The sequence below is a fragment of the Zeugodacus cucurbitae genome, chromosome 4, assembly GCF_028554725.1.
Source record: "Zeugodacus cucurbitae isolate PBARC_wt_2022May chromosome 4, idZeuCucr1.2, whole genome shotgun sequence".
NCBI classification, from domain to species: domain Eukaryota; kingdom Metazoa; phylum Arthropoda; class Insecta; order Diptera; family Tephritidae; genus Zeugodacus; species Zeugodacus cucurbitae.
In genome coordinates, this window is record NC_071669.1 from 41,747,154 (window position 1) to 41,774,853 (window position 27,700).

A 27,700-nucleotide genomic window follows, 5' to 3' on the forward strand; every position below is an offset into this window, starting at 1 on the left:
CAGCATCTAACACCGCCCATCATACAACACAACAACCACACGATCATCCACGAGTCGAGTCCGGTATTCACAACCAAAATCATTAAAAGGGATAGATCCCAACGGGATTTGCCCCAGTCGATTCCATCCGTGAAAAAGAAGGTTTCGTAGCTCATTCGATTCGATCCGAGAGTCAGAACGTTCGACATCTTTTCCTCTTCTTACCATAAACGAGAAAGTTGCATCGTTTTACCGCAGTAAATTACGGCGAATTCTTTTCGCGCGCTGTGTGTGTCTGTTGTGAATCATCATAACTTTTATTAATTATATTACAGTTTGAAACATACAAATTGTCTTCCATCAAGGAGAATTTCAATAATTATTAAACTAAATAATAAATTTGTACAACGTTTCACAAATATCGTGTGTTTGTCCCTTTCACATTCAGGTTATAATTCCACACGTAAGTATCCCAGTACTTCAATTATACATTAATATACAATTATATATATGAATGCAATCGGATCCTTTTATATCTATTGTCACATGCCAATTATTTGGTTATAATATATTTGGTATCGTCATCGTCTCCACAGAGAGCGTGTCATGCCGTATACATAATTAATGCACAATATATATGTATAAACTTTTTGAAACTAAGTAAATAATCTGATTTGATCTATTATATGATGATGATCTACTTTCCTACTCACCTATCCCCTATTTCAGTAAACCCCGTCTAGTTAGGACATATAATAAGATATATTTTTAATACTTCCTAATTTGGTACCGAAAATTTATAAAATAAGTTGATGTCTAAATTTAGGAAACGACTTTACAAAAATTACAAAATGCGTATTTACAAAATCTAGTCACTTATAACTTCCAACAAGCGCACACCTCTCATTGGCTTTTGCATTACCTCTCTCAATATCCGCACATTTTAATGGTATATCTAAAATTTACATGCGATTTAAAAGCTTGTCAGGTAAGAACAGCATACACGCTTGGTTCTGAAAGGATATTTGACTACAATTTAAATCGGCACTTTGAGCAAGAGCTTATGTGTGCGTCACGTACATAAATTTGATTCTTTATCACCTAAAATGGCATTATGAACGTAGCTTATTGCCAAGCCCTAATGTCAGACAGCAAATGTGAGCACTCATCTAAAAATTTAATTTTTAGAAATGGTAAGTGGGTAATGGGTAATTGAAGTGGCATAAGTTAGTGTATACTCAATGGTTACAATATCTGTCTAAAATACTTATCCTTTCAGCTTTAATTTTACATTTTTTCAGCGGAAACACCTGGTATTTTTTCCGGCCACAGACTGTCAATTCTGAACTATTCCTCAAACTTATTTTGAGAATGTTTTCTGCCGCTACAACAACCACAATAACAATTTTTTTGTTATAACATCAAATTAAAGAATAATTCTAGGCCAATACCTAGTTTTCCTGAGAACAGACACCGAACTTTCCAAGCAGAGTAAGTGAAACTATTTAAAGTATTTTCAAGGGTACATCTGGTACAGTTTGGAAAACTCTTATTGGATGTATAAAAATACCATTAATTTAAATAAAAATACTCTAAATCTGTATAAACTCTCATTTCTTAATCCTCTCACTGATGGAGAAATAGCGTCCGTGCTCTATCAGGTTTACAATCTGGATATGAAAACCAATATTAAACTTAAAGATCAAACATAAATTTGAATGTTTCCTATTTCATCTCAGGGTCACTCTTATGAAAACATGTCTGATATAACTGATACAATATCTTACTAACCCATTATTCCCTTTCTCATTTGCATAAGCCATGAAATCATCATTTACAAGCTTTATTTCTTTAAGCGAGCTTCACGAATGCTTCTGAGAATCGCAGTACTGCCATTTTTTTAAGTTAAGTAGATCCACCCAAAAGAGCGTTGAAGGGTCTATGTAAAAAACAATTTTGCATAGAAAGTCCTTATGACTTCTACATACGAGCATATTTTATGAGCTCAAAGCAATAATTTTGGTGTGCAAAGATCAAAATAACTGTTAAGCAGGTGTTACTGTTAAATTATATATGAGAGAATTTTGGTCTGTTGTGTTAGCTGGTGTGTACATACATATTTGATTGTAATGAATAAATGTGAATATATTAGTTCATATAATTGTGAACGCCAGAAACTAAGCCACTGTGATAGTTGTAGATGTACTGTTAGTTATACGACTGCAGAGTTTTACTTACAAGAAGATTGTGTAGCCACGTGAGCTCATCGAAAGCATATCGGGTTTTAACATACATACCTTTATACATATTTCACATTTCATTACTTAAATCTATATATTTCATTACTTAACAGTAAACAATATCAGGCGAGCGTCGTTATTCACATCGTCTCGACTTTCTATGAAAAGCTTGTACCACTTGTAAATGTGTTTTATGACTCAGTATGTCATATACCACTGTCAACTTTTCAAGTCTTTTAGAGCGAAATGAGGAACAAGATCACGTGGAGAAAACACCTACCGAATAAAAGAATTTAAATGAAGATAAGATCATAAAATGGTATTCAACTGTGGGGTGGAGCTAATAATGATATAATACAGAGATTCCAATCATGAATGCCTAGAGAAATCAAGTGTTTACCATGGTACATTCACAATGAAAATATCCACAATTATTTTGGCATACCTCGTAGTGAAACAAAAGATTTCAGCAACATTGAGTGAAATTAATTCTACGCAAAATTTATTCATGAGCAAGCTTTCATGGTATCCATATATTTATCAATAGAATATGCATCACAAACAAACAAAAGGGGTTTGTCATTTCGGTATTTAGCAATTTTCTGCTTGGCTGATCAAATATCGCATTTGTCATAACCCTTCAAAGGTAGATCTTACATGAACGTTTTCATTGTTTAAAATGTAAGTGGGGTAGTACAGAAAATGTACTATCAACCCGATTATTTTTGCTTAATTGTGAATGACGCTATTTTAACCTATGATTAATATATTATGGTAAGGTGAATTTCAATAAATATGTAAAGTAATCCCCGCTTAAATGCCTCTTTCTTCACATGCAAGACTTTTGAGACACTTAAGCGGGAAAGGCGCTTAAACTTACTTACCAAGCTTTTTCTCAAATATTTCGATCTAGTATTTTTGCTTTTAGAATGAAAGTCACATTTCTTATTAATAACAAAAATACTTACTAATAACAATAAATATGGAAGAAAAAACTTAACAAAACTATGTTTTCCTTTTGACAATACTTAGCACAGTCAATGTCAAAAATATTAAAATATACTTAAAAGAGGAAAACTTGCACTTAAGTGGCAATCATTGTGTATCTATATACAAGTATATATGTATAAACTTTCGTATTATCAATTCGAGTATTTGCGCAGTCATCTACGTAAAAGCTTTAAGTAATTCACACAAAAGCGTTGACTTCCAAGACATCTAAAACAAGGCGAGTAATAGGTTCAGAGATACAGTCTGAAGAAATCGAACGAAAGAAATTGTCACTCAAAACTTTGAACCTATTTTTTCAAAACTTTGTTTGAAACTTTGACAGTTGCCAAAATCACTATATAACTACTCTTAATGGAACTTTGAATTGTTTCATTTCACTTCTCAATTTTGGTTATGACTTATGCAAAGTTATTTACACATATAGCAACTAAGTATCCCAAAATGCAAAGTTTTGAAATTGGTATTCTGTTATTTCCTCATAATGTCCGTTGAATTAAACATGATATTATTTCATCTGCGGAAATTTAATTTATTTTGAAACGCTTTAAATATTTAATGTTGTGGCAAGACGAAAGTAATGTGTAAAATAAAATAATTCGTATAGCACCCATGTCTATTTGAAGCTACACCTATTTTCTGAATATACTGTTAATCATACATTTATCTTACGGGGAATGAACAGTTAAACGAACAGTCAGTGCTTACAACAGAGACACGACAAAAACTCCAACCGCAGCTGAGCAACACGCAGCCATTTTCGCCGTGATGCATTTCGTGATGTCACAAGCAATGTCACTGCTATGCAAGACACACAACCCCAAACATATGTGAACGTTTGTGTTAAGAAATATAATAGACCACCAAAATTATAGTACACGGTGCAAGAGTAAGCGTCGGTATGCTTAATGTGTGTGGAGGTATAATTTAGATGTGTTCTAGTACGTGCGAGTCAAAGGAAGTTACCACGTCGCGTATTTAACAATGGTTAAAACCTTGCAGGATAATTTTAGAACTACACCACCATAAGGTCAAGACTTTACAAGTTTATATGGAAGAATATAACTTAAGCTATAAGCTGTTATCGGAGTTAGACCATACTCATTCAGGCATAGAGTTTTCTTTAAGGGGTTATATACGGTTAGACGGCCGAAAAAAGTGAATTTTCCAGAATTTTTTCTGAGAAAACTTTTTAATTTATTGATCCAAAAATTTATACACATATTATGGTATCTTTTAACTGTATTTTAAGACTTAGTTTTAGTAAAAATATTTATTTTAAAAAGAGCTACAGCTGATCTCCAGGAGCTCCTCTCAAAAAAGACGTTTTGCGGTGACCACTATATCTCAGAACTGGATCATCCGAAATTAAAAAACCAAACAGATTTCGTTAAAATAATGTTAAATCTAGTAATTAATCGAAGGAATAAGCAAAATAAAATTTTTTGACAAAATGGCGGTTTCTCAAAAAAAAAAAAATCGATTTTACACCGAAATTTCGACCTTAAATTGTTTATAAAAAAAAAAATATTTATCGGAGAGAAAAATCTACGATTAATTACTAAAAAATATATTTAAGAAGGTCGTGTTAAAATTTGAGACTAATCGGTCTAGCCGTTTTCGAGTAATGTTGGTCACCGACTTTGAAAACACCATTTTGAGAAAAACGCGTTTAAAGTTTGGACCTTGTACTTAAAAGCACTCTGAAACGCCTTTTCAAATTTTTCATTTGCTTGTAACTTTGAAAATATTCACCGGAACGATATGAAATTTTCTGTGTGTATTCTTAAATATATGTACATTAAGAAAATGAAATAAAAAAAATCGATTTTTTTGAAAATTCTAACTGTGCCCTTAAGATGGCAATAATTTTAATGTTACTTTTTTGGTCAGAGACCTCTCAGAACTTTCCTTTAAACGTCGAACAAAATTTTCTTATAAACCTAAACTTTTTGTACTTAGTATTCTCTCCAAAAGTGTACACAAAAACATTTGTTCACGTATATGCACCAGATATACTAGATACTTACGTAAATGTAGAGGACACTGAACGCACTGTGAAAGGGGGAAAGAAAACGCACTGATTCCAATATCGTTATAATTTTAATTTTAATTTTAAATTCTATTTCCCACAATAATAATTTTGTTTAATTCAGTTAAGAAAAAGGTTAAAAAATTCACTTTGACGTTGCACACACACACGAAACCACGGTCGCGGACGGCTATTTCTCACGTTGATCGGGTTTATCGGTCGAACCACTAAGGGCGCTGGCGAAAACGAAAAGAAGGACGATCCCGTTGTGGGCTATCCCTTTTGTAAACTTGTTTGCTGAATAAATGAGATGAACGTTGGTGATTGTGTGGTTGTTGTGTTGCATGCTGAGTGGTTTGTTATGCTGGGTTGTGTGTGTGCTGAGTGGTTTGTTACGCTGTGTTGTGTGTGTGCTGAGTGTTGATGGCGTGGTGTGTGATGTGATGTGCGGGTGATGTCACAAGGTGCTGTGTCATGTGAACATCCCGGCCCCCCTAGGCGGATTAATCGCCTAGAAGCCGCTGAAGCTGTTGTAACGTGTTAACTACTGCCCTCAATCCCGTTGAGCGTCGTTGCTTATACTGATGAGTTCGACGTGGCGGAGGGATTCGCAACTGTGGACGCAAACGTGGTCGCGAACGTGTGGTTTGTACGTATTCGTTGTGATTCTCTCCTCTGCGTTGGGCCAGATCGCGTTGTGGTCTGCGACGAATACGAGTTGTATTTTCTGTATCGGCTCGTTTGGGAAACCTGTGGAACATCGTATGATGTGGTCGGTGGCAGTATTGGCACATACTGTCGGCCCAGCAGTCGTTGGTGGCATGGTCGTCTGCCAAGCAGGTCATACAATGCCCATGAGCTCTTGCGATCTGGCGGCGTTGTGCTGGCTTCATGCTCTGGAAAATGGGGCATCTCTTAAGAGCGTGTGGGCGATGGCACAGACTGCAGCGTGGAGGCCCCTGATCCTCAATCGGCTGTTCTTCACCTCTATCCCTCGCTGCTGCGGCGGATGATGGTCCCATAACCCTTTGCGTCCTCGGCGCTGGGACGGGTGTCACGATCTCGGACCTCACTGTCTTGATGGTGTTCTGGCTCTCGTCTACATCCATTTCTATGGGAATATGAGATTTTATTAAAATTGACTTATAGTTTGGTGTAAAGTATTGTGGATGCGTATGTGTATATATACATGTATGTATGTATATATATATTGCTTAATTCTAATCGCGCTTATTTGAATTTCTGTTTGCGTATACGAATTGTGAACGATTGTTTTTCGGATTTTGCGAGTGAATTGGCGGTATTGATTTTGATTAATTTTGATTAAATTTGTGTTTGATTTTGCGGTTTTTGTGTAAGTTGTTCTTCGTTGTTTGGAAGAAAACATAATTTAACGAGTGGTCGAGTTAATATGCCGGTTTGCGTTCGTACATCGACAACTCTTATGTGACCATCGGATCCTTGATGAACCTTTTCGATGCGGCCTAGCCGCCATTCGGTGGGAGGTAGGCATTCGTCCTGGATGATGACACATTCTCCCGCATTGGGTTCCTTTTGGGTGGTCTTCCAACGATGTCTCTTATGAAGATCTTTGAGGTAGTCTTCCTTCCATCTTTGACTGAATTCATGATGGAGAATCTTGATTCTTTCCCATCGATTTGTTAAATTAAGTGAGTCTCCTTCTGTCTCAGGTATGGCGAGAAGAGGAGCTCCTCTGAGGAAATGGCCTGGCGTGAGGGCGGTGAAATCGGAGGGATCTTGCGAGAGGGGTGATATGGGTCTTGAATTGAGTACGGCTTCTATTCGAGCGAGTAGTGTGGTAAACTCTTCATAATTGAATTTATGATTACCTGCCGTTTTCTTCAAATGGGACTTAAAGCTTTTTACTGCTGATTCCCAGAGTCCGCCCATGTGTGGAGAACATGGGGGTATAAATTGCCAATCGATCCCTTGGGGTGCATATTTATTGACAATTTCAGGCGAGACTTCTTTCATGAAGTTTATAAACTCCTTCTCTGTGGCTCTTTGGGCTCCGACAAAGTTTTTTCCATTGTCGCTCATTATCTTTGAAGGAAATCCGCGTCGTCCGACAAAGCGTGCAAATGCTGCAAGAAAAGCCGCAGTAGTCAGATCTGAACATAGCTCCAGGTGTACTGCCTTTGTCGTGAAACATACAAAGACAGCCACATACCCTTTTCTAAAAGAGGACGACCTTAACATTGAGGCCTTTATCTGGAAAGGTCCAGCAAAATCAACCCCAGTGATGGTAAAGGGGAGAGCATAATTGCAGCGTTCAGGTGGTAAGGCTGCCATTATCTGAGTACGCATCTTGTGTTTGTACATAGTACACTGTTTACACGTGAAGATCGTTCTTTTTATTTGTGGCTTTAGTCGCGGTATATAATATTCTTGTCGGACCATTTGTTGCATCAAGCGATGCTCACCATGCATTGTAAGCTGGTGGAGATATATTAGGTATAGATGAGTAAAACGGGATTTCTCTGGTATAATGATGGGATGTCGTTCGTTGTAACTAAGGCTGGAGTTCGCTAGTCTTCCATTTGCCCTGATTAATCCCTTAGCGTCCAAGAATGGGTTTAAGACGAGAAGTGAGCTTCTCTGTTCGAGAGGTCGTTTTTCAAGCAACTTTGACTTCTCTGGATTGAAATAGCGCGTTTGAGTGTATGTGATAAGACTAACTTTAGCATGTTGCAAGTCGGAATGCGTTAGTTGCACGCAAGGGTCATTTGGTATTCCTTTTATTTTTTGTTTAAGTCTTTGGGTAAATTTGTGCATATAAGCGATTACCCTTAGTGCTCTAGGAAATGATGAAAATCGGTGAAGAATATCATCCTCTTCGGGAGTGATATGAAAATTTTCAATTTTCCGACTTTCTGGCGGTATTATATTCCGAGCAGGAGACTTTGGCCAGAACTCTTGTGATTCTGTTAGCCATGTAGGACCGTTCCACCAGAGTGTAGTGCTGGTGAGGTGAAGTGGTTTACAACCTCTTGTTCCAAGATCCGCGGGGTTATCTGCACTTGCAACATGTTGCCATTTGGCTGGGCCAACTAAGTCTAAGATTTGCGATATACGATTAGATACATAGGTCTTCCAGGTATATGGTGGTTTTTCTAACCATGCTAAAACTATTTCTGAGTCTGACCAAAGATACATTTTGTGATCATTTAAGTTGAGATGGTTTTGAACTATTGAAATTAATTTTGCTAACAGAAGAGCACCATTCAGTTCGAGCCGTGGCAGGCTTAGTGTCTTCAAAGGTGCAACTTTGGCTTTGGCTACCAAGAGATGTGAAGATATTTTGCTATCGTACTGAGTTCGTACGTAGACCGTTGCGCAATATGCCTTTTCAGAGGCGTCACAGAACCCGTGTAATTCTACATTACTGTCAGGGGTGAAGTTAACCCATCGAGGGATTCGAATTTCTGATATGGTGTGTAAGTTGTTAGCAAATTGAACCCATTTAGTTAAACGTACAGGTTTTACCTGTTCATCCCATTCAGTGCCATCTTGCCACAATTCTTGAATGAGGATTTTTGCTTGAATCATTATTGGCGAAAGCCATCCTGCGGGGTCGAAAAGTTTTGCCACCGAGGAAAGTATTTGGCGTTTTGTAATGGCGGACATTGCAGATATTGACTCAATTGTATATGAGAATTGATCTGTTATCGCATTCCATTGAATCCCTAGAGTTTTGGTTGTGCTAGCCTTTTCAAATTTAAGAAAATCTGTATCTAATAAGTCTTCCTTTTTTATATCTTTTATTATTTCGGGGTGATTTGATGTAATTTTCTTTAGGGGAAAACCTGCTGAATTAAGTGCTTTGATCACTTGAGATAGTGATTTGCACGCTAATGGGATACTGTGGCTACCTGATAGTATGTCGTCCACGTATGTTTGTGTTTGCAACACAGAAGATGCTAAAGGCAAGTTTGGTTCACATGTTTTTGCAACTTCATGTAACGTTCTAATGGCCAAGTAGGGTGCGCAATTTATGCCAAAGGTTACTGTTTTGAGTTTGTAGTCGTTAATTGGACTATTGTTTGATTTGCGGAAGACTATGCGTTGAAAATCTTGGTCATCTTCGTGTACTAGAATTTGCCTATACATTTTTTCTACATCCCCATTGAAAACGTATTTAAACATGCGCCAATTTAGAATTAGCAACATGAGATCAGGTTGTAACGTTGGCCCTGTGTATAGTACATCATTGAGTGATTTGCCTGAGCTAGTACTCTTCGAGGCATTGAAAACTACTCGTACTTTTGTTGTAATTTTATCTGGTCTAATTACCCCGTGATGTGGCAGATAAAAAGATAGATATCTACCTTTAGATACTTTTTCATATGGTACAGTCTCTTCCATATGATTGAGATCAAGATATTCGTACATCACATCGTCATATGCTGATTTAAGCTCGCTTTTCTTTATCAGGCTTTTTTCCAGGCTTAGAAATTGCTGGACGGCTGATATTCTAGAGTGGCCTAAAGCTGTGGTTTCTGGAAAGGTTGGTTTGAATGGTAGTCGCACAACATAACGACCATGTTCGTTTCTTGTTGTTGTGGACTTGTAGTAGGCTTCGCATGCCTGGTCTTCTTCTGAAGGTTGGATAGTCTGAGGTAATTCTTCTACTTCCCAGAATTTTTTAAGTTCATTATTTAGATACTCGTTTGAGATATTTTCCACTTGAGTGGTGAAAGAATTTATTTTTTCAGTGACTTGGCCACTTATAATCCACCCAAAGATTGTATTTTGGGCTAACAATTTATTGGAGATTTTCTCAATACCTTCAAGAATTATTTGAGGTATTAAGTCACTGCCTAATAATATGTCGATTTGTGATGGGGTGTGACAGTTGGGATCTGCTAACTTGAGATGTGAGCATTTTTCCCAGTGTTTTTTATTAATTTCATAGCTTGGAAGCAAATTTGTTAGTTGCGGTAGAACGATGGCTTGCGCATCTATTCTAATATCCGCACTTGGAGATACTATGGTGATTGGGCATATTTTGTTGGAATTTTGAATAATTCTTCCGCCCATTCCCGAAATTTGGAAATTTGAATGTTTTATTGGCAGTTTGAGCCGATTTTGAGCCTTTGAAGATATAAAAGATCTTTGAGAGCCTTGATCTATTAGTGCTCTTAGTTTGAATAAATCACCCTTATGTTCAATGGTGATGACCGCAGTTGGTAACAGAATTTTGCTTTCATTTTCTGAATGAAGCGCTTGAATTTTTGCTGCTTTAGAGCAACATGGTTGTTCTTCCCTTTTTTCGGGATTTGAAATTTCGGGATTGTTTGATGTAGTCGTAGCGACTAACCCTGTGGTTTTATGAAACTGATTTTGCTTCATAGTTTGAAAATTTGTAATGTGAAGCAATGAGTGATGTCTTCGTTGACAATACACACAATTAAATTTGCTTTCACAGTCTTTAGTCGTATGAGCATTCGACAGACAGTTGATACAAAGTTTGTGTTGTCTGACAAGATTGTTCCTATCAGAAACGGATAGTTTTTTAAATCTCTCGCAAGATCTTATTTTATGACCCCCCCTACAAATTTCACATAATGATTGCCGTTGATTATTTTGATTTGACACGAAGGAATGGCTTTTATTAACGTGTCTATTGTATTGCATATTATTGCTGGCTTGAGGTTTGAACGAGTTTTTACTCGATTCATTTTGATGGTTTGATACATTCATATTTTGGCTGCCCATTCGCTCAGCTATCTCGTACTGAGCAGCGAGGAATTTTTTCATTTGGTCCCATGTGGGCATTGCTCTTCTATCGTCAAGTGATTGTTCCCATCGTAGTAATGCAGCCTGAGGGAGTTTTTCTGCACAGATAGTTACTATCATATGGTCCCAATATTCTACGGGGGAATTTTGTGTTTTTAACACTGACAGGCAATTAGTCACTGTTGAGTAAAATTTTTGAAATTCCTGGCTGGTTTCTTGTTTAATTTTTTGGTAATGTAATATAGTTTTTATGGGATTTTCTATCATTACCCTTTTATTTTCATATCTTTCAACTAGTGCTTCCCAAGCCAGCTTAAAATTGTCGCCATTTATATCGAATTGCTTGACGATAATGCCTGCTTCCCCTTGTGTCTTGTACCTTAGTTGGAATAGCTTTTGTGCTTCTGCAAGTCTAGGATGGTTTATGTAAAGGGCTGTGAACATGTCCCGGAAGGACGGCCATTGTTCATAACATCCAGTAAAAACTTCAGTATCACAAGTTGGTACATTTAGATACATGCCTTTATCTAGGTCTTCTTTTGTTGTTGTGACTACTCTGGGTGGGGGAGTAGTGGCGCTATTTGGCCTTATTACATTTAATTGTTCGCTTATCATTCCATTTATTATTTCTTTCTGATCACGGCAATTATTTAATTTGGCTGTCGCCGAAGCTTTTATGTTTTCTGGGAGTTCAGCGTCGTCAGCTTCAATTACTGCATCGTACGCTGCCAGAAGGCGTGCCCATATTTCGTGGACACTTTCAAGTTTTGCCTTTAAAACTGATTCAGAGATGTCAGCGATAGGGGAAGCTTTGAATCTTGTGCAATAGCTTATAAAAGTATCACCTTCATTGATGAATTTTGATAATAAATGATCTTTTGATCTTTTTTGTTTTACACTCTGCTTTGAGCGTGTAGCTTCTGCAGGTGGGCCTTGTGTTTTATCTTCATCAGCCATTTTAGGAATTTCTAATGATATAGGTGTTCTTGGTTTAACCTCTTTTGATTTGTCGGATTGCATTTGATTTGTTTCGAATATGAAGCTTTTAGCTTAATATTGAATTATTTATTGAAATTCCAAATGAATTGAAAATTCTTCTTGTAATAAAACGTATAAGTAATTGAATTTAATACAATTAAAGATTATTGAAATTTGAGAATTTTTTTATAATTCATTGACTACAGATTTTATTTGCTGTATTTTTATATGTTAGACTTTTAAATTATAGTATATATAATAATTTCCGCATAAACCACATAAATAATAATAAGAATAAAACAAAATTGTGTTTTTTTTTTTTTTTTTTATTAAATATGACTGAAAAAAAAAATTTTTTACAGTGTACCAAATTATTTTATCTTTGTTCACTCGCACTTAATTTGTATATTTGTATCTAATAAGTTGAGAACGCGAACGAAAGGAAAATCGTAATAAGCAAAATGTTTATATGTTTTTTATTTGCATGTGCTTGCATATGCTTTATGCATGTATGTTTGTATGTTTTTTTTTTTTTGTTTCGTTCGTATCACTTAGCTTCGTATAATTGTTATATTATATATGTACATATGTAATGTATAACATATGAAGAAGTGCTGAAATGCATTTATGTATAAACGTGTTTATATATTGACAACCATTCGACGCGAACGCAGGAAAAATAAATTTGTATTTGTATGTATGTTTTACACAATGTAGGTATGTATGTAAAAAAAAAATTTTTTTTTGTAGAGAGTAAATGAGAGATTTGGTAATAGGTGATAGTTAATAATCATTCAATGTAAATGATGAGATAAAGGGTAAGGAAAGACAAGTATATATGTACATATGTATGTAGGAAGGTATTTATATTAATACCTTTTGATGAGAGCGCTGAGAAGCTGTATATAAGCTTTGTATAGGTATGTATGTAAATATGTATATATGAGCAAAGGGAGAGAGTCATATGTTTAAGGGCATATGTGTACATACATAAATGAAATTAGAGCTATAATATTTTTATTTTCTTTTATTCTTTTCTTCTGCCTTTGTTGGATTATTGTAAGCGATCCAGCTTGTTGCTTTAAAGCTCAAGGGGTATCGCAGGAGAATTTGCAAGTAGTGAATACTTGTCTTATAAATTGTTTTTTTTTTTTTTTTGGTGTGTTTGGGGACACGAATTTAACATCCAGGCAGGTAATGTAATTCACTTGTTCATTTATGTATGTACCATACGTTGTGTATATAAATAGGTATATATGTATATTCTAAAGGGTAAAAAATTTAGCAATATGTATATATGGATTTCGCGGCGAATATGCTCATATGTATGTAAGTACGACTTTTTTTTTTTTTTTTTTTTTTTTTTTTTTTTTTTTTTTTTTTGCCTTTGCTTTGGTTGTTATGCACGATCCTGCTTGTTGCTATTTTTTAGCACAAGGGGTATCGCAAGAAAGTTGCAAGCATGTAATACTTGACCTTTTTAAACTTTGTGGTTATTTTTTTTTTGTATAATGTAGTGGTGTGTTCAGAGACACAAACTAAGCAAATCGGCAGGACTGTACTTTTTTGATCAGTTATTTTACGTATATATAAACCGAACTTGCTGTTAAGTACAGTCTCGTGTTATAAAATAACGGTGTCCCGAAATACCGCTCAAACTGTAATTTACATACATATGCGCATGAAATTTAATCAAAAATTTTTGTAATATAAAAAATGGAACGGACTCACTTTTCTTCCGCCAAGGGTTTTTGGGCTTGTATATACATATAGTTATTGTTGCTTATGCTCTTTTCTTGTTTTTTGTCCAGCGCTGTCCTTGTTAAATGGTGTTTTCCTCCCTCGTTGTTTGCAGACTCCTGTGTTCTCCTTATGTATTATTTTGTTTTTGTATTAGTTTTGTGTTTGTTAAGTTGTTTTTTTTTTTTTGTACCGCGCCCGCGCCCGAGTTTGTGCTTTATAGTTAGTTTTGTTTTTGTTTGTTTCTTGCCGTTTGTTGTAATTAGTTAAATTTGGTCACGTATGCAATTTCTTGTAATATATGTAGATATATATATATATTTTTGTTTGTATAAACATATGCACTTTTTCCCACTTTTATTTGTTCTATTACTTCTTTTTTTTTTTTTTGTGTCGTTTTACACTTTCATTTCACTTTTATTTTGTTGGTTGCTTATTGCAACTATATCACTTGTCCAATTTCGATTGGACTTTTACACTTTATTTGGTCACTTTATTGTTTTAGAGGTTTGTATTTTTTTTTTTTCTACCTTAGGTGCCTTTCCGAAAGGCTCGAAGGACCATTTGTTCACGTATATGCACCAGATATACTAGATACTTACGTAAATGTAGAGGACACTGAACGCACTGTGAAAGGGGGAAAGAAAACGCACTGATTCCAATATCGTTATAATTTTAATTTTAATTTTAAATTCTATTTCCCACAATAATAATTTTGTTTAATTCAGTTAAGAAAAAGGTTAAAAAATTCACTTTGACGTTGCACACACACACGAAACCACGGTCGCGGACGGCTATTTCTCACGTTGATCGGGTTTATCGGTCGAACCACTAAGGGCGCTGGCGAAAACGAAAAGAAGGACGATCCCGTTGTGGGCTATCCCTTTTGTAAACTTGTTTGCTGAATAAATGAGATGAACGTTGGTGATTGTGTGGTTGTTGTGTTGCATGCTGAGTGGTTTGTTATGCTGGGTTGTGTGTGTGCTGAGTGGTTTGTTACGCTGTGTTGTGTGTGTGCTGAGTGTTGATGGCGTGGTGTGTGATGTGATGTGCGGGTGATGTCACAAGGTGCTGTGTCATGTGAACAACATTGTTTTTGATATTGTCTTTTTTCTCGTCATCAAGATTAGTTTTGCTTGAAAATAATATACACTTTGGGTCCAATATTCATCACTGGAGTAAAGGGATTTTTTGACAAAGCGTGAGTGTAACATATTCATATATAACATATTCGACACATAATGCAGCGACTGGTGGAGTAAGCGTGCAAAGCATACGTGCTGTGACTGTTGCCATATTCAGTGCACGTGCCCCATGAGAATCCACAATTGTGGCGAAATGTAAGATTAACTAACAGTTGAAAAAATAGAAAATACCAAAAACTAAATTACGAGTGTTATATGCACAGGCATATGTATCTGCCTTAAATTTAAACGCATATTTTAAAAGGCATTGATACAAACAATGAAAATTAGTTGGCTTCAGTAGATGAATTCATTCAACAGACTGCTATGGTTATACAAGTGATTATTGCAACTAAAACCACGTTGGATGCAACAAAATACATCGAGCTCTTTATGAAAATGTTGACGGCTAGGTGAACTTAAACTTCATTTTATTAACCAATGAGGCCCTTCTCTACATAGTCGATGTCAACCACACCATGTAAAACCCAAAGAAGGCTCTTCAGATAGCCTTAGCGGTCTTGGTAGACGTCATATTATTGGACATAAATTTTTGCCAGTGGCATAATTTCAATAGGCTAGTGTATTACGTGATTGTATGTATAGGTGCCATCGCCAAGCAGGAATTTTTTATTAGTAAAGAAAGCTTGTGAACCAAATATTTTAACCCTTCTGCTATGTTTGGGTCAATTTGACCCAATTTTCAGTAAAACTCGTCGAAATTCGCTTGTTAGTCTAGTCGTAGTGTATTGATTCCTCTTCTATTTGTTAACTGCAGTAAAAGGAGTAGATAAATATGAAAATTAAAATAATATCTGTTTTTTATGTTGCTGGAGGATGCCAAATGTCCAAAAAATAATGAATTACACGTATTACGTTGTTGGGTCAATTTGACCCACCTAGTATTTTGAAAAATTTTGCCGTTTATTATTACATCACTCGATCAAAAACGCCGACAAAGAAAGCTAGTTATCGGAAATCGAGTATATTTTGCACAGCTTTATGTTTATATATATATGAATCCACCAAAAAAACGACAGCGATGTTTCTTCTGTCACCATACAAAAAATTCGAACAAATATTCAGCTGTTTGTAGTACGTGGAACAAGGAACACAGCAGCTTAGTTTGTGAAAATTGCCGTTAAAACATACATATCTCAACTGTTTTCTACAATTAACATACACTTAACTTTATTCAAATAAAAAAATATGAACTCTTTCAATAAAATAGTGTTATTAGTAGAGTTTTTATAAGTGGGTCAAATTGACCCAAAACACTATATGTGTAGTTTTTTCCTAACATAGCAGAAGGGTTAAGTCAAAAAATGCTAACCCTAACAGCTGCAAACGCAGACGAAGCAAGTAATGAATACAGCTTGTATCGCCTTTCAGAGGCATGTATATCAACATAATAAAAACAAGTAAGGAATGGCTAAGTTCGGGTGCAACCTAACATTTTATACTCTCGCAATTTATATATTTAACTTTATTTATATTATATAATACACAATTTGACCCACATATTCGTATAAAATCCATTGAAAGTTGGAAACCATAATATTAGGTTAGAAGCACCGAGGTCCTCGTGTTCGATATATGGGGCCTTAAAAACCTATGGTCCGATTTCGGTGATTTTTAGAATGGGGCTGCCACACTATTAACATAGTATTTGTGCAAAGTTCTGCACCGATATCTTCACTAGTACTTACTTTATATATTGTAAAGTAAACGATTCAGATTGTCTTCAAAGTTCTGGTATATAGGAAGTAGGCGTGGTTGTGAAGCGATTCGGCCTATTTTCACAACATATCATTGGGATGCAAGGAAACTATTACAAACCAAGTTTCATTGAAATCGGTCGAGTAGTTCCTGAGATATGGTTTTTGACCCATAAGTGGGCGACGCCACGCCCATTTTCCATTTTGTAAAAAAATCTGAGTGCAGCTTTCATCTGCCATTTCTTATGGGAAATTTAGTGTTTCTGACGTTTTTCGTTAGTGAGTGGATTACTTTTAGTAATTTTCAACCTAACTTTTGTATGGGAGGTGGGCGTGGTTATGATCTGATTTCTTTCGTTTTTGCACTGTATTAGGAAGTAGCTAAAAAAAACGACTGCAGAAAGTTTGGTTTATATAGCTCTATTGGTTTGCGAGATGTGTACAAAAATCTTAGTAGGGGGCGGGGCCACACCCACTTCCCCAAAAAAATTACATCCAAATATGCCCCTTCATAGTGCGATCCTTCATACCAAATTTTATTTCCTTAGCTTTATTTATGGCTTAGTTATGGCACTTTATGTGTTTTCGGTTTTCGCCATTTTGTGGGCGTGGCAGTGGTCCGATTTTGCTCAGTTTCGAAAGCAACTTTCCTATGGTGCCAAGAAATAAGTGTGCCAAGTATCATTAAGATATCTTAATTTTTACTCAAGTTACAGCTTGCACAGACGGACGGACAGACAGACATTCGGATTTGAACTCCACTCTTCACCCTGATCACTTTGGTATATATAACCCTATATCTAACTCGTTTAGTTTTGGGTGTTACAAACAACCGTTATGTGAACAAAACTATAATACTCTCTTTAGCAACATTTGTTGCGAGGGTATAAAAAAGTAGGCAATGGGACTCTTCAAACTCCAGTATTTTTAATTTCGCAACCTGTTGCACAGAGTATAATAATTTTGTTCACCTAACGGTTGTTTGTGTCACCAAGAAATATAAGAGTTAGATATGGGGTTATATATACATAAATGATCAGGATGACGAGTGGACGTGACGTGCAAGCGATAACTTGAGTAAAAAATAAGATATCTTAATGAAACTTGGAACATATGTTCCTTGCACCCTGAGGAGGTTGCTTTTGAAAATGAGCAAAATCGGTCCACTGCCACGCCCACAAAATGGCGAAAAACAAAAACACATAAAGTGTCATTACTAAGCCATAAATAAAGTTATAACAGTAAAATTTGGAAAAAAGGATCGCACTCAGAAGGGACATATTTGGATGTAATTTTTTTGAGAAGTGGGCGTGGCCCCGCCCCCAAATCGATTATTTGTATATATCTCGCAAACCAATGAAGCTATATAAACCAATCTTTCTGAAGTCTATTCTCTTACGTACCCCACCACACACCATGAAAATAGTTGAAATCGGATATTAACCACGCCCAACTCCCATACAAAGGTTAGGTTGAAAATTACTAAAAGTGCGTTAACTCACTAACGAAAAACGTTAGAAACACTAAATTTCACATAAGAAATGGCAGGTGGAAGCTGCACTCAGATTTTTTCACAAAATGGAAAATGGGTGTGGCGTCGCCCACTTATGGGTCAAAAACCATATCTAAGGAACTACTATACTGATTTCAATGAAACTTGGTTTGTAATAGTTTCCTTATATTCCAATGATATGTTGTGGAAATAGGCCAAATCGCTTCACAACCACGCCTACTTACCATATACCAGAACTTTGAAGACGATCTGAATTGTTTACTTTACAATGTATAAAGTAAGCACTAGTGAAGATATCGGTGCAGAACTTTGCACAAATACTACGTTTATAGTGTGGCAGCCCCATTCTAAAAATCGCCAAAATCGGACCATATGTTTTCAAGGCCCCATATATCGAACATGAGGACCTCGGTGCTTCTAACCTAATATTATGGTTTCCAACCTTCAATGGACTTTATGTAACATATATAACGAATATGTGGGTCAAATTGTGTATTATATAATATTAATTAAGTTAAATAAATAAATTGCGAGAGTATAAATTGTTCGGTTACACCCGAACATAGCCCTTCCTTACTTGTTGAATTTCATCTTATTCCTTCACTTTATAATATATGTAGGAACAATTCAGTTTTTTATTAATGTTTTCTTATTATATTACATTTTACACTTTTAATTGTAGAATAAATTAGTTTTAATAATTTCAATTTAAGTTTTTAGTTACAGTAAGTTGTAAATTAATCTTTAGTTTTTTAGCGAGGTCTATCTTACGCTATGTTTATACCGAGACTGAATTCATTTTCTTTTTCAGTTCTTCTTTTTTTGTCGTCCGTGTTAGTGTCCGTATTGGCGTCTCGTCAAGTTCGGTCAGTCTGTCAGGGCTGGAATAGTTAGTATCAGTATTTCTATCCGCTTCTATGTTCCCTGCCTACATTCAAATTTTGTAGGAACAATTCAGTTTTTTATTAATGTTTTCTTATTATATTACATTTTACACTTTTAATTGTAGATTAAATTAGTTTTAATAATTTTAATTTAAGTTTTTAGTTACAGTAGGTTGTAAAATAATCTTTAGTTTTTTAGCGAGGTCTATCTTACGCTATGGTTATACTGAGACTGAATTCTTTTTCTTTTTCAGTTCTTCTTTTGTCGTCCGTGTTAGTGTCCGTATCGGCGTCTCGTCAAGTTCGGTCAGTCTGTCAGGGTTGTAATAGTTAGTATCAGTATTTCTGTCCGCTTCTATGTTCCCTGCCTACATATATACATTAGGAACCAATGAAGATAGCGAAATAAAACTTTACACAAACACTGTATAAGATCTTTTGCATCACTTGTGAAAAAATTGTCAAAATCGAACCATGACTTTTCAAGGCCCCTGATATCGAATATTAAGAACGCAGTGCCTAAGGGTAATTTTTCCCCGAAAATATACTTATGCAAATCCCTCAGATATTTTAATGTAATTCATTCCCTCTGAATTTTTTTCTTATAACAGTTTCTCTCTGTACCTGAAATGGTAAAAATCGGGTGATAACTTTTCCCAGATCCCATATACCTAATTATAAGTAATATTAAATTAAGTGAGCGTATAGTCTTCGATACATTGTATCTTGGTGGTGAAAACGAGTGAAATCGGTTTAGGAATTACCTCAGTCCCCATATGATTTATGATGATTTTCGTTATTCTATTGAACTTTATACTCAATATATGGGTCGAATTGTGTTATCTTTATAAAATTACATCAATAAATTGCGAGAGTATAAAATGTTCGGTTACACCCGAACTTAGCCCTTCCTTACTTGTTCTACTTGTAATGGGATTAAAGCTAGTAAAAATTCATAAACGCACATGAACACGTATTTATTATGTTCCTTTGTTTTATCAAGTTCACAGCAGGGATGCTCCTTAGTGCAATGTATGAATGACATTTACAGCAGCAAGCATGATCTTAATATGCATCTCAGATTTCCAACATATATGTTTCTTCTTCCCTGAAATTCTTTTAAATAAAGCTCATGAACTCAATGCCAGTGAACTAGAGGAGACCGGACAAAACTGCTGCTAGATGTTGTTCTGTAATTACAGTACTAGCTTTAGGATTTTGTATGAACTTTAACTAGCATATAAATATAATGCATCACATCGTATTTTTCAAATCATCTTAAGAATATTTAAAGATATAATATTTACGAGATGTAAATGAATGTCTTGTTTCTTTTGGCATTTTATTTGGAAATTAAAGCATATTAAAGCCATTAGCGGTCAATCTAAATTGCTTGTCGTTATTTTTGGAATGTGGAATTAGTTGAAATTTATATGTCACATTACGCTAAACACACAAACAACTACAGAGCCCAATTTAATTCGCTACACGTGCATGGTAAATCTGCTTTCCTGTAGTCAAAATACATTAAACTTGCTACGACAATAATAACTAAATTAATAAAGCAATACTGACTTAAGAAATCCAAAGTAATTAAACTGTATGGTTCTATTCTTATAATAAGATTGATGTTAAATATGTTAAAACAAAAGATAAAATAATAACTAAAACGGAGCAAGGAAAAGGGAAAAGGAAAACGGAAAAGAAAACTAATTAATTTTTTAGTTAATATCCAATTGCATATTTTTGTGTTTATTTAGTTGAATCCAATCTTTAGGTGTCTTCGCGTATTGAAATAATCTATGCAGGAAGAAATATTTTCAAATATCTGTAAGACTGATTGAATCAATACTTTTTACAGCAAGAGTAATAGAAATAATTTTAATCGGAATCTGGTGGTTGTGAGGAAATATAGATATCGTTACCAATTTTGAAAAATAATGCGACTAATAGTATAATGTATATGTATAATCTATAGATATTGTTCCAATTTTGCCAAATTTGTGTTCACTCCGTACATGAAGTGGTTTTTGAAAAAACAAACTCAGTTTAACATAACAAAACTGGCTGTAATATAATTGCATACACATTGTGAGTGAAACAACTTGCATATATTTTTAAGGAAAAAACATATTTTCTCTTAACAAATGAAAATATTGTCCTAAATAACTGTTACCATCGCGGTGATAAAGTCGTCAACAGCTTCTGGCAATTAAATTCCGCGGATCTCGGTTTATTTATTCACCATCATCTGTCAGTATGATGGTGTGTGCGACATTTACGTTGACAATGTCGGCGTAGAAGTCAAAACGTTTTTACATTGAATTTTGCTGATTTGTGTTTGTATTTGCGATCGCTTTTTTGGAAGTTATATTTACCTTCTTGCCAATGTATACAATCAGGATTTAATTTCCGAATGTTAAAATGGGCAACGAATAAAACATATGTCCCAATTCACACAAACCAAGTGCGCCTATAACAATTCCCCTAAAAATTGTTGTAAAAAGCAACGAGTAATCAGAATTAAACAAAAACAGCAATGATTTTTTTATTACCATTAATCTTTTATCAGAATGGCACTTAAATTGGTACTAAGTTTAATTTATGAGAAAAAATATATCTGGAAATGTTTGGGTAATAAATATACTGTGATTATTGTGATCTGATTGGTCGTATATATTGTATAAACTCATGAAATATCGTAATAAAAGAAGCGCGGAATAGGTTTCTATGTAAAGTTTATACAACTTTACTATATACTTGTATATAATATTAGTCCTACACTCTTCCTACCCAGTAACACTTCAGAAACCTTTAATTCGCCCCATTTTTATACTCTCGCAACAAAGTTGATAAAGAGAGTATTATAGTTTTGTTCACATAACGTTTGTTTGTAACACCCAAAACTAAACGAGTCCAAATCCGAATGTCTGCCTGTCCGTCCGTCCGTCTGTGCAAGCTGTAACTTGAGTAGAAGTTAATATATCTTGATGAAACTTGGCACACTTATTTCTTGGCACCATAGGAAGGTTGCTTTCAAAAATGAGCAAAATCGGACCACCTCCACGCCCACAAAATGGTGAAAACCGAAAACACATAAAGTGCCATAACTAAACCATAAATAAAGCTATAGAAATAAAATTTGGTTTGAAGGATCGCACTATGAAGGTCCATATTTGGATGTAATTATTTTGGGGAAGTGGGCGTAGCCCCGTCCCCAAATATGTTTTTTGTACATATCTCGCAAACCAAAAGAGCTATATAAACCTAACTTTCTGCAGTCGTTATTTTAGCCACTTCTTAATACAGTCCAAACAAATCACTAAAATTTTATTTTCTATTAAGAGAATATATGTGCCAAAAATAATACTATCCATGTAATCTATGATAATAGAATAATAGAAATAGTCTATTTGTTCTAAGTAATCATTATACAAGGTTTGATTTTCATACAAATTAACCAGAATACTACTGTTAGGTTTTGTTCTGGTGGATTCGATAATATGATATAAACGCATGTTTGAAAGAATCTTACATATTGCGAAATGTCGGTAAATAATGCCTTACTTCTAATACAAGCGTTCAACTTCAAAATGATCCATTGATAGTGTCTGACCACTTTCCAATTGTTAGCATAAAGCTCATAAAAAATCATTATACATACATAGTATATGAGGGCTGTGATAATTTTTCAGCCGATTTCACTCATTTTCTCCACTAACCTAAATTATATTCAAGACTATACGCTCCCTTAATTTTGTTGCGATATCTCACATATTAATCGATAAATACAGCATAGAGCATTCTTAATAATAAACAAGTAAGGAAGGGCTAAGTTCGGGTGTAACCGAACATTTTATACTCTCGCAATTTATTGATGTAATTATATAAAGATAACACAAGTCGACCCATATATTGGGTATAAAGCTCAATAGAATAGCGAAAATCATCATAAATAGTATATGGGGACTGAGGTAATTCCTAAACAGATTTCACTCGTTTTCACCACCAAGATACAATATATCGAAGACTATACGCTCACTTAATTTAATATTACTTATAATTAGGTATATGGGATCTGAAGGAAGTTATTACCCGATTTTTACCATTTGAGGTACAGAGAAACTGTTATAAGAAAAAAATTCAGAGGGAATGAATTACATCAAAATCTCTGAGGGATTTACCTATATTTTCGGTGAACAATTAACCTTAGGCACTGAGTTCTTCATGTTCGATATCAGGGGCCTTGAAAAGTCATGGTCCGATTTTGACAATTTTTCCACAAGTGATGTCACAGCTCAAATACAGTATTTGTGTAAAGTTTTATTCCGCTAGCTTCATTGATTCTTAATGTATATATTATAAAGTGAACGAATCAGATGGAATTCAAAATTGAGTTATATGAGAAGTAGACGTAGTTGTGAACCGATTTCGCCCATATTCCACCCGTGTCATGAGGGTGTCAAGAAAGTGTTATATGCCGAATTTTATTGAATCGGTCGAATAGTTCTTGAGATATGGTTTTTGACCCATAAGTGGGCGACGCCACGCCCATTTTCTATTTTGTAAAAAACTATCAGTGCAGCTTCCTTCTGCCATTTCTTATGTAAAATTTGGTGTTTCTGACGTTTTTCGGTTTTAGTAATTTTTAACCTAACCTTTGTATGGGAGGTGGGCGTGGTTATTATCCGATTTCTTTCATTTTAGGACTGTATAAGGAAATGGCTAAAAGAAACGACTGCAGAAAGTTTGGCTTATATAGCTTTATTGGTTTGCGAGTTATATACAAAAAACCTATTTGGGGCGGGGTCACGCCCAGTTTTCAAAAAAATTACATCCAAATGTGCCCCTCCCTAAGGCTACGTTTATGACCGAGCGGATTCGCGTCACGCGATGCGATGAAAATCGCTTTATCGCTACCAGCGGTTTCGCCATCGTAATCGCTAGCGATTGAGTGTTTACAGTACAGCGAAATCAGAAGCGATTGAAAATTTATAACGTCAAATCCGTTCGTAGTTTCTTTTACTTTTCATTAAAAAAAGACATGCGTGCACGTGTTCGTAAAATTTTGCTTGCAGAAAGTAGTCTTTTAGTGCGTCAGCAGATTTTAAGGTTTTGTAAACAGAAAAGATTCCAAGTGCATCCAATTTGCAAAGAACGCAAAAGCCATGGAGAGTTCCATCATTTACACAGCCGCCTTCTACAATATCCTGAGAAATTTATGGAGTATTACCGAATGAGAATTGACACATTTAATTATATCTTGAATAATATATCCAAACATATAGAAAAAAATACTAGAAATCAGAAAACACCAATTGATGCTGTAGAAAGGCTCGCACTGACCATAAGGTAAGTAATATACAATATTATGTATCCATTCCATAAATTTTTATTCAATTTCAATATTTATACTTGTTCACTTACTTACATATGTATTTATTTAATATAATATTACACACATTAATATTAAGTAGCTTAATTAAAATTTTGCGCATTTGGAAAAATGAAGCTGTTTGAATCCTGCGTTTCAATATTTGGGCTGCTGCTTACATAACTAATAATAGAAACTGGCGTAGCCGATTCCTGATTATCTCTGCCGTACATAATGTCGTACAGAACCTCCTGCATTTTTATGCGAAATTTTAATTTTTTTTCTTCACCCATATTTTTCATGTACTTTTTGAAACTCATAAGAAAATGGTAATCATCATCCTCCTCATCGTTGCTTTTTTCTAGAAGCTTAAGCTTCTTTTCCTCCAACTCCAAAAACGCTGAGCTTTCTGTAAGTTTTTTCTTTAATTTTTTAGGTGTAGGCTGCATCAATTTTATGGATTCAGGAGTTTCTGATTTATCTTCATCATCAAGTTCCACCAATTCATCACAACTTGTTTCATTGATCAAGTTACCTGACATGGAGCGCGATTCCATAGTATCTTGTAAAAAACACATATCCTTAAAATGTGTCCATTTTGATTGCGGCATTGCAGCGCTGCCTGAAGCAACCACAGTTTCCTTACGAAGTTCTCTACGATAGGTGTCTTTCAAGTTTTTCCATTTTTTTGCACCAGAGCCAGCTGAAACACATGTAAAAAGAATAATTTCGTTTATATTTATTTTCAGGTTTTTAGCAACGGGAAATTCATTCCGATCTTTGGCTTTTTCTTATCGCATAGGAATTGCCACAGTGGCCAAAATTACTAGAGAAGTATGTGCCGCCCTTTGGACGTCTCTGGTTTCCAAACATTTGAATCGCAAAACAAATGAAGAATTTATAAAAATAGCAGACGAATTTTACTCCAAATGGGGATTTCCGAATTGCATTGGAAGTATCGACGGCAAACATATTCGTTGCAAAAGGCCACCGCATTCTGGCAGCATGTTTTTCAACTACAAACACTTTTTTTCCATCGTTTTACAAGGCGTTGCCTCTGCTGACTACAAGTTTACTGCCATTGAAGTTGGAGCATATGGCAAACAGAGTGATGGTGGCATTTTTGAAGCTTCAACATTACATAAGCTTATAGAAACTGGAGAATATGAAATTCCAGAAGAGCGGAATCTACCAGGCACAGAAATTGCAGCACCATTCGTAATGCTTGGGGATGAAGCATATCCACTCAGAAAATATTTATTGCGCCCATATTCTAAAACAAATTTGAACAATGACTCTGAACTATTCAACACAATGCTATCTAAATCCAGAAAATCCATTGAATGTGCTTTTGGTATTATTACAAACAAATGGCGTTTACTAACCAAATCAATCGAAACTGATATTTATGGTGCAGAACTATTTGTTAAAACTATTTGTTTGTTACACAATATTATAATTGATAAAGAGGGAGTTTGTATGCAAACCTTAATGCAAGTTCAGCAAACTATTCCCATAAATATGAATAGGCAGAGGCAGTATAACAGAAGCTCTGAAGCTGCTACGACTATACGAAACAATTTTAAGGAATATTTTGTTCAAAAAAATGTTATATTCACTTAAGTATAGGTTGTTTATTACATAAAAATAAAATAATACTATTACTTACCTTCCAAACCGCATTCTTTCTCAACTTCTTCCCAAGCTTTTCTGATTTTGTTTCTATTATGATAATCTGGATGACGCAGATTCCACAAACATTCTTTATTTCGCACTTTTTCAATAAATTTGTCCATCGTGTTTAACGCGATTCGCTCAACTGAATCAAAAATTTTGATCGCTGATTTTCGTCGCTAGCAGTCGCTCCATTTTCGCTGAAACCGCTTTTCGCTGAATCGCTGCACGATAAACACTTCGATATGGATTTATGTATTTGATCGCTAGTAGCGATTTTCATCGCATCGCGCGACGCGAATCCGCTCGGTCATAAACGTAGCCTAATGGGATCCTATGTTCCAAATTTCATTTTCATAACTTTATTTATGGCTTAGTTATGACGTTCTATAGGTTTTCGGTCTCCAAAGGTATGCATTTTACTCCCTTGTACCTTTAACATCATTTTATCGCTTCACTTGTTGTACAAAGAAATTATAAATGCTAACGAGCCTTACGGCTTAACATACCACTCTTTCAGTGAAGAAATATTATTCAGCCTTCCGCCAACAAACTTCAGCACATTAGTTATTCATATGTTCTTGTCAACACTAATATAAACATACATTTCGGCGTACAGGCTTGGTGGTAGAATAAAATTTACATTGCTTGTGTACGTATTTTTTTGGTGTCTGTTTTAATCCAACCAAATGCGTTTGTATGTGCCAGTGTACTACACAGCCAACAAAAATACTGTTAAATTAGCTCGGTACAACTACAATTTGTTGTTCGTATATATAAGTATGTGTACACGCAAGTACCTATTTATTTTTTTATTACCCACCCTTAATGAAGAAAAGTTTTGAAATGAAATAAGGCAGTTACGGTTAAGCCATAATTTGTACACTTTGTGCCCCAAAAGTTGCATACTGTAAATTGTTATTGCTTTCTTATCTTTTTCATTTTATTTTAAGGCTTGTGGCGACAAAGTTTGTCTGAACAAATTTTATAATTAATTTGTAAACCGCTCAGGGGGTCACAAAATTGGTATATAAATAATATTCAAATGTGAACATACATCTTATAATATTATTGTGAATAGACATAGAAAACTACCCTATGAATATTAATACGCTAACTCAGATAAAGTAATTCTGAATAATAACACTGTCCAACAAAAGAAGACTTTTTGAATGGAACAGAATAGCGACCCTATAATTCTGAAAGGGTATGTTGAGTAGATCATTTTTGTAGAACAAACTTTTGGTCCAGCACGTCTGAGTTTTTTTTTACAGTGGGTCAAAGTTTTCATTTTTTGGTCAAAGGGAGCATTATACTATATGAAAAAATGTTGTAAGCTAATATCTGAGAGAATTCTTATGGTCAGAGTTGTATTGTGGAATTGTATGAGGATTATTTTTGTGGAAGATCTTAACCCTCTAACTGGTTTCTTTATGGGTCAATTTGACCCTTTTTTCGAGAAAATCAAAAAATATCCTTTAAAAAAGGACATTTAAGGATTAAAATATTCTACGAAAATATTTGGCGAAAAATTTCAGTGGGGGTCACCAAAGACACCATTGTTGTAAATAAAGCTCTGTACGATTAATTGGCAAAATTACACGCCAACATATATA

At 35.1% G+C, this 27,700-nt stretch overlaps 3 protein-coding genes across 6 annotated transcripts; 1 reads left to right on the forward strand and 2 right to left on the reverse strand.

The window, feature by feature from the left end:
- Positions 1 to 5,311: 5,311 nt before the first annotated feature.
- On the reverse strand, positions 5,312 to 14,824 carry LOC128921372 (uncharacterized). Of its 2 annotated transcripts, none has more exons than XM_054228863.1 (2): positions 14,340 to 14,824; positions 5,312 to 6,370 (listed from the first exon to the last, which is right to left on the reverse strand). In XM_054228863.1, the coding sequence occupies exon 2, from the start codon at positions 6,366 to 6,368 to the stop codon at positions 5,763 to 5,765; it is 606 nt and encodes a 201-aa protein (XP_054084838.1). In that variant the 5' UTR covers positions 6,369 to 6,370; positions 14,340 to 14,824; the 3' UTR covers positions 5,312 to 5,762. The 2 variants fall into 2 exon arrangements, with proteins under 2 accessions (XP_054084838.1, XP_054084839.1); XM_054228864.1 differs by having other exon boundaries at positions 13,725 to 14,824.
- A 9,256-nt stretch (positions 14,825 to 24,080) lies between these two features.
- On the forward strand, positions 24,081 to 26,086 carry LOC128921524 (uncharacterized). 3 transcript variants are annotated; one of them, XM_054229396.1, is made up of 2 exons: positions 24,081 to 24,388; positions 25,160 to 26,086. In XM_054229396.1, the coding sequence occupies exons 1-2, from the start codon at positions 24,081 to 24,083 to the stop codon at positions 26,031 to 26,033; spliced, it is 1,182 nt and encodes a 393-aa protein (XP_054085371.1). In that variant the 3' UTR covers positions 26,034 to 26,086. The 3 variants fall into 3 exon arrangements, 1 of the variants encoding a protein (XP_054085371.1); XR_008470963.1 differs by lacking the exon at positions 25,160 to 26,086 and adding an exon at positions 24,847 to 24,986 and having other exon boundaries at positions 24,249 to 24,388; XR_008470964.1 differs by lacking the exon at positions 24,081 to 24,388 and adding an exon at positions 24,936 to 25,073.
- LOC128921525 (uncharacterized) lies at positions 24,515 to 26,216 on the reverse strand. The gene is made up of 2 exons (XM_054229397.1): positions 26,080 to 26,216; positions 24,515 to 25,113 (listed from the first exon to the last, which is right to left on the reverse strand). Exons 1-2 carry the CDS (start codon positions 26,204 to 26,206, stop codon positions 24,515 to 24,517), a joined length of 726 nt encoding a protein of 241 aa, XP_054085372.1. The 5' UTR covers positions 26,207 to 26,216.
- Between the last annotated feature and the right edge of the window lie 1,484 nt (positions 26,217 to 27,700).

Coding starts and splice junctions, on each gene's coding strand:
- LOC128921372 (XM_054228863.1), bottom strand. CDS start 6,368: ATGGATGTAGACGAGAGCCAGAACACCATCAAGACAGTGAGGTCCGAG.
- LOC128921524 (XM_054229396.1), top strand. CDS start 24,081: ATGCGTGCACGTGTTCGTAAAATTTTGCTTGCAGAAAGTAGTCTTTTA. Junction 24,389..25,159: donor AGGCTCGCACTGACCATAAG/GTAAGTAATATA, acceptor ATTTATTTTCAG/GTTTTTAGCAACGGGAAATT.
- LOC128921525 (XM_054229397.1), bottom strand. CDS start 26,206: ATGGACAAATTTATTGAAAAAGTGCGAAATAAAGAATGTTTGTGGAAT. Junction 25,114..26,079: donor GAAAGAATGCGGTTTGGAAG/GTAAGTAATAGT, acceptor CATGTGTTTCAG/CTGGCTCTGGTGCAAAAAAA.